Below are 6,564 nucleotides of genomic sequence, written 5' to 3'. Positions count from 1 at the left end.
GTGCCCGCCGCGGGCGCTGTGCCGGGGCGCCGTGTGCTGCCGCAGAGCTCTCCGTGACACCCAGACCGTCCACAGGATCAGTGTGTAGGACAGCAGGATGAGCAGGCAGGGCAGGAGGTAGCAGAAGATGAAGAGGGCGAGGATGTAGAGCGTGGCCTCCCTGCTGGAGGCCTCCCAGGTGATGCAGCAGGCTGTGCCGTAGGGCTCGGGGCCGTAGCCGCCCCAGCGGGCCAGGGGCGCGGTGGCGAAGGCCAGGGCGTAGGCCCAGATGGCCAGCAGCAGCCCCACGGCGTGCCTCCGTGAGAAACTGCTCCCTGCGGCGGGGGGACCATGGTCAGGGGGGCTCCCGGGGCCGGGGGAAAGGGAATCACACCCTGAGCCACCCCCAGGCCTGGCACAGCAGCCAGGACAAGCACCGGGGTCAGCCCCGGCCGCAGGGTCAGCCCCGGCCGCAGGGTCAGCCCCTTCCTTGGGCTCCGGGCACCGCTGGGAGCTCGTGCGGTCACTGCGCCACTGCAGCGGCTCCTCAAGGCCACCCCATCCCCTCAAGGCCCTTCCTTAAGAGTGAAGCTCTGGGGGAGATGTTTTGTTTTCACTTTTGTCCCAACCCCCATCAAATCTCAAACTCTCTGATCTTCTAAGGCTCACTGTAAAGTGCTAAATCTTCAGACATACATACAAGCAACATTTTGTTTTGAAACTAAGCAACTAAAAGCACAATTTGATTCTGCATCTCCTCACAGAAGATGGGCTGGGCTGTAGATAAGCCCCAAGTGCCAGGCTGCCAAGCACTGGCTGATCAAGAGCAGGAGCTGTGCAGGGAAAAGCCACCGTCACCTGGGCTGCCTTTCCACAGCCAACCTACACCTTTATCTTTCCTCCCACCTTTCTGGCCACGTCCTGAGCTGTTGTGCTGGCACACAGCCAAGGTGCCTCTGCTCCAGCACTGTCCTTGAGGCACTGAGAGCTGCTGGGGACACGCTGGTGGCTGGCAGCAGCCGCTGGCTCGGAGCACACGGGCACTGAGTCACAGGACAGGGGGGTGGGAGGGACCCTGGGGTGCTGGTCTGCAAACCAAACTGATATGTGTGATTTCCCGATTTGTTTCTGGTTTTGGTCTTTCATGCTAAGTCTATTCTGAAGATAAATGCTAGAGAGAGGATTAGCAGCTGAGCTGAGGAAATGAAGAACTCTGAATTGGAGAAGGAGCTGTGTAAGGAACATCCCTGGGTTCCCTCACTTCCTCAGGTGCTCTCTGCAGTGCAGTCATTCACCTCTGTGGAGGACATGCAGGGGAAAACAGGGCTACAGACATGAGCTGCAAACCCAGCCCTCCTGTATTAATTATTTCAATGAATTAAATACATTTAGCCTATGGCTGTCCCACCAGGGATCAAGGAAAGCAGGTCTCGTTGCTCTGCCAGAGCTTGTGGCTTCCCAGCTGTGGTCTGCTCGAGTCTAAGCTGAAATCTGTGTGTGGACATTCAAAAAGCTGCAATCTGCTGTGCCCCAGGCACACAGATGTGGCACTTGGGGACATGGTTTAGTGCTGGGCTTGGAAGTGCTGTGGTAACAGCTGAACTCAATGGTCTTAAAGACGTTTTCCAGCCTAAACTTGTTTCTGCGATTCTGTGACTCTAAATACCGGCTGGGAATAGGTCGCCCGGGGGCAAAGCTTTCCCTGAAGAGGTGGATCTGGCAGATTAAAAGGAAAAGGACTGCGTTAGCAGAGCGGGGTGTGAGCGAGGATCAGATAAGGCTCCCAGCACCTACCATATGCCGGGAAGCAGATCTTCAGGCAGCACACGGCGCTGAGCACCGCCAGGCTGCCCAGGCTGCCCAGCCCGAACAGAACCCCGCAGAACGCGTAGAGGGTGCACAGGGCCCGCTCGAAAAGCCACCTGCAAGGAGAGCAGCAGCTGAGCCTGCCGGGGGCTGCAGCCCTGCCCCGCACACTTCTCCCCTTCGGGCATCTCCCAGCGCCGGTGCCACTCCTGCAGCACCTGTGGGGAGGTTCCAACGGGCTGCACAGGTACCGGCACCTGAGCAAGGGAATATGGGCATGGCCTGGCTCCTAATTTGTTCCCTGAGCGCCCCAGGGACCCGCACGGGTGGAGCTGGGGGTGCAGGAGCTGCCCTGACCCGCAGCAGCTCCCACCACTGCAGTGCCGGCTTGGGCACCCACCACCAAACCCCTTTGGCAGCGGGTCTGTGTGAGGAACTGGAGGGACAAGCAGCACCAAACACTCGCTGTGGGATGGCTGGGAGCTTACTTGTGCCCCTGTGTCCCCAGGCTGAGCCCCGAGCCCTCTGCACTGCCAGGGATCTCCTGGTTCCCAGCTGGCAAACTGGGCCGGGGCAGAGCCGCTCCCACGGGTACCTGTGTGCAAAGAAGGAGGAGCTGGCCAAGGGGAAGAGCGTCACCGTCATGCTCAGGTCACTGATGGCCAGGTTGACAATGAAGAACTCGGCAGGTTTCAGCAGGGACCTCTTCTGATGGGCCACCAGCAGCAGCAGGGAGTTCCCAGACAGGGACATGATGCCTGTGGAGGAGGCAGAGAACGGTCCTGTGTGTGACAGAGCCAGGAAAGGAAGCAGGAGCATCTTGAGGTGTTTGGAAGGAAACACTGCAGAAGTCTACAGAGGGTGGAGAGGGCTCCAGGCTTTCCTCTCTGGGGTGGGCTGAGCAGGAGAGCCCACAGGACCCACAGAGCTCTGTGAGCACATCTGGAGCTACTTTACATTGGATCAGATCCAATTCCCCTTCCTGAGATCCCACAGAGGCGTTTGGCAGGAGGGCAGAGGTGGGATGAGACCACAACGGGTGCAGGACCTGGCCAAAGTCACTTGTTGCAGCTGGAAGGAGCAAGGGGACACTTCCTCCCAGCTAAATAAATAACATGAGCTTTGTGCAACTGCTCCTCTGATGTGAGGCCAGGGAGCTGGGCCCCTTGGCCTTCGCCATCTCTTCCTGGCAGTGTCACTCCTGTGAGTCTGCACTGTCCCTTATCAGGGTAACAAAATAAACAAGAAGAAAGGCATTATGAAGATGAAGGAAAATGAAGACTAAACAGAAGAAGCCTCTTAGTATGCTATTAGTGTATTTTAATCAACAGTGGTGATTAAAGTTTTATAACAAGGGCTTTCTCTTTTTCATTACATAATAGTGATTTCATGGAAAAGAGGTTTCAGTGTCCTCAGAAAGGGAATCTTTGCTGCTCTCAGGGCAGGTTGGGCAGGATAAGAGTTCCTCCCTAATGGATTAGGCTGCAAATTAAATCCCATGGCAAGAACCAACTTCCAACACCACTGAATGGCCAACACTAAAGTTCTCCTCAGGAACAGGACTCCCAAGTCCAGAGCTTTGGAGGCTTTGGAGTCACTGGAGAGCAGAGTATTGAGATGTTTATCCTTTTTAGCAGAGTATTGAAATGTTTATCCTTTTTCCCCGCCTCACAAGGTATTTTTCCCACAGAGCAAGTCTCACATCCATGCTAAGTACATTTTATTAGATTTACCAACTCCTGCTGAAGTCAAGGGCCAGCTCCAAACCCCCTCCAATGGACCTGAAGCTGGTGGTACCAACAGAGCCCTTGTCTGTCTCACCTCAGGTGGCTGTGCTAAGAGTTACAGCACATTCCTCACAGGTATTAAACTTCCCAAATATTTAAAACCATAACAGACACTTGCAATTCACCTGAGGAGGAATGCAGTCACCAGATAATACTTTTGAGTAACATGGGAAGGGAAAGTTTAATTATTCTGCTAATAACTGGACACTTCTGGCAGCATCAGTGACTGGAAAGGCCTGACTGTTCCTGGCAGGCAGCTGGGCAGGGACACAGGATCAACAGGGCCATCTTTCCTTACCAAAGACTAAATAGAGAGTGCCAAAAATCAGGTCTTCTGTCTCCGATAAGGTGGAGGTGAACACTGAGGTGTTGGACTCATTCCCCATCTGTAAAGCAAGATACACATGGAAGTGAGAGGGAATTCTGGCTAATGAGGAGTGCCCAGCTCCTTCAGTTCCCCAGAGGACACGGTGACACCTCCCTGGCCAGCGACCTCGGAGTCTGCTGCCCGTGGCACTGAGCAGCCTGGGATGGGGTCAGGCTGATCCTGCCACCTGAATTCCTTCAGCCACGGATTTCACTGATGAGCCTTTGCATCTCGATTGTCTTGGCAGGTCCTGGCCTGGTGTGACATTTGGACATGAAACACGCTGTGTGTCTGGACACAGGGGCTGGCTGCTCGGGGCAGCCCAGGACACCCCTGGGGCTGGCAGCTCCCGGGGGTGATGGGTGCCAGGAGGACACAGAGCCATGGTGGAAGTGATTTCATCTCCTCCACAGAACACCCTGGATGCTCAATGCTTCACAGCCCAGTGGAAATGATCTTCTTTACTCTCCTGTGCTTTTCAGAGTGTCTGTTCAGGGATGAGTGATTTATTTCTTCCTGTACAGACCAAGTGACTCTGGACATGAGAACAATGTTCTTCATTAAACTAATTTGAAACAACCTTCATTTAGAGCTGAGATAATCATTCCTGTATTTCTCATAAAGCACAGTTCTCCCCTAGTCCATATTTGACCTTCCTGAGGAGCCCTTGGAAGCGACCAAGCTGAACATAGCACATGCACATCACCTCTCCAAGAGCTTCTAGCAAAGCATCTGTGTACTCAGAACACAGGGAAGAAGGGACTGTGGTCACACTGGTGATGGGAAAGGGCAAGGCCCAGCATAAACAGTCTGGAAGGAATTGTTCCTGCACCTCAGCACACATGCAGCAAAGGAGAGAACTGGCAAAGCCTGTAGGATTTGATTTCCTTCAGATTCCTGGCAGTTCTCCATCCTGCAATACACCAGGGGAGCTGCAAGTGTCCTGTGAGATCTGGCAAAGCTGGCAAAAAGGACCAATAATCACAGGAGAAGAATTTCTATTTCTGACATATTACTTAGGACAAACCCTATTTTTATGATTGTGCTTGAGCTGCCTGTAAAGCACACATCTCTCATTCTAATAGAGAACTGATGAAAGTGCATCTCTTGCACTGATCACTGTGCTGATGTCACTGACACACAGGTGATAAATCAGTTTTATGGAGAGCTATCCCTTTTGTGTCCAAAAGTAAGTTATAAATTGGATCCTCCCATCAGGGTGCTCCCTCAGGTGAGCATGTGATGGGGAAACCTGCACAGGTCTCCTCTCTGCTGTCACCTTTAGAGAGTCACAAACTGCAGAAATATCAGTGCAGGCACCAAACACATCCACAATCTTCTCTGACAGAAACAGCTACAAGAGTTTTCTTCCAGTATCAGAAATATTCCAAACACATGACTGTGCTCAATCAAGACTAAATCTGTGACTCCTCTGGGAGGGATTCAGCCCAGACTGTCCTCGGGGGTACAGCCAGCACAGCGCAGCCTTCAGCATCAAACTGCTCAGCCACGTAGTCTCTGGGCACACAGAGCTGCTGAATTTGATTTCAGCTCCATTGCTCAGACACTGTTCTGAGAAGAAACAGACTGTGAAAGCTCCTTTCTCCTCAATTTAATCAGACTTCAAAATGAGATGAAGTTTTCCAAGCAGCTGCTGCCACAGGTACATTAGGAGGAAACCCTTGTATTCTGCATCCCAGCCCTTATTCCTGTGCTCACAGGAAGAATCAAACCTAAACCCAAATGTACATCCCATGTCGGTGTCTGGCACCTGGGAGGACACTGGCTGGACTGCCCTGATCACCTGTGCTCTGTCTATATGAAAAAACATGCATTTCATTTTGTGTGATTGTCAGTTTTGCCCTTTTCTCCTCCACACCTGAACAGCTGCTTTTCTTCAGCAAACCCAAGTGTGCCTTGGGGAGGAGGAAGAAACCTGATGAGCCTGGAAACTCTCCTGACCTCCAGGCTCTTTCAATAATCAACGGCAGGAATCAATTTCTGCCATTCCCGGCCCAGGGGAAGCTCAGACACTGTTGCCTACCTCGCAAATAGTGCAGGCTTTAGAAAGTCACAGAACAGCAAAAGCACAGGGCTGAGAAGTGCTCGGGATCTGAAAGACGGACAGAAGTGTGAGGATGGGCAGCCCTTGGACCCCTACCCGAAATCACAGAGTTCTCCTGTGCAGGGCTGCCCATCCCCACCGGCTGCAGACAGTAAAATCTGTTTTCTGCCTCAGTTACCCACCCGGGACTGCCACAAGCCCCCTTTTACAGGGGTCCAACCCCACCGGCACCCCAAAGCACATCCCCACCCGCTCACACTCCCCACCGCTGCCCGGGCAGGTCCGGACCGCCCCGGGTCCCCCGAGCCCCCGGAGAGCCACGCTCGGGGCTGCCAGCCCTGCTGCACCCGGGGACACCCGCGGGGACCCGTGTCCTGCCCACACCCGGGCTCGGGGGTGCTCGGGGCACCGTGTCCCCCCCGGGCAGCTCCTCACCCTTCCCGGAGGAGCCCCCGGCGCCGCCCGCTCCTCTCCCGGCCGCAGGAACTCACCGGGGCTGGGCGGGCTCAGCACCGCCCGCAGGGACAGCTCCTGCCAGGGACCCGAGCTGGCAGCGCCGC

General features: G+C 54.4%; 2 protein-coding genes across 2 annotated transcripts in view; one reads left to right on the top strand and one right to left on the bottom strand.

Annotated features, from left to right (window-relative positions):
- LOC107213364 (opsin-5-like) overlaps nt 1-3,958 on the bottom strand; it is a 6,078-nt gene extending 2,120 nt beyond the window's left edge. Inside the window, exons 1-4 of the mRNA XM_033519106.1 lie at nt 3,871-3,958; nt 2,381-2,543; nt 1,774-1,901; nt 23-314 (exon numbers count right to left, since the gene is read on the bottom strand). Of these exons, the coding sequence (XP_033374997.1) occupies nt 23-314; nt 1,774-1,901; nt 2,381-2,543; nt 3,871-3,958 (671 nt within the window). The remainder of the gene's footprint in view (nt 1-22; nt 315-1,773; nt 1,902-2,380; nt 2,544-3,870) is intronic.
- Nucleotides 1-4,535, top strand: part of SLC9A8 (solute carrier family 9 member A8) — a 26,935-nt gene extending 22,400 nt beyond the window's left edge. Inside the window, exon 18 of the transcript XR_001524718.2 lies at nt 4,187-4,535. The gene's annotated coding sequence lies outside the window, so the exon portion shown is untranslated. The remainder of the gene's footprint in view (nt 1-4,186) is intronic.
- The last annotated feature ends 2,029 nt before the right edge of the window (nt 4,536-6,564 follow it).

Source organism: Parus major, chromosome 20 (genome assembly GCF_001522545.3).
Source record: "Parus major isolate Abel chromosome 20, Parus_major1.1, whole genome shotgun sequence".
Taxonomy (NCBI): domain Eukaryota; kingdom Metazoa; phylum Chordata; class Aves; order Passeriformes; family Paridae; genus Parus; species Parus major.
Note: the sequence above shows the minus strand (reverse complement) of the source record. Positions and strands in the feature narration are given on the sequence as shown.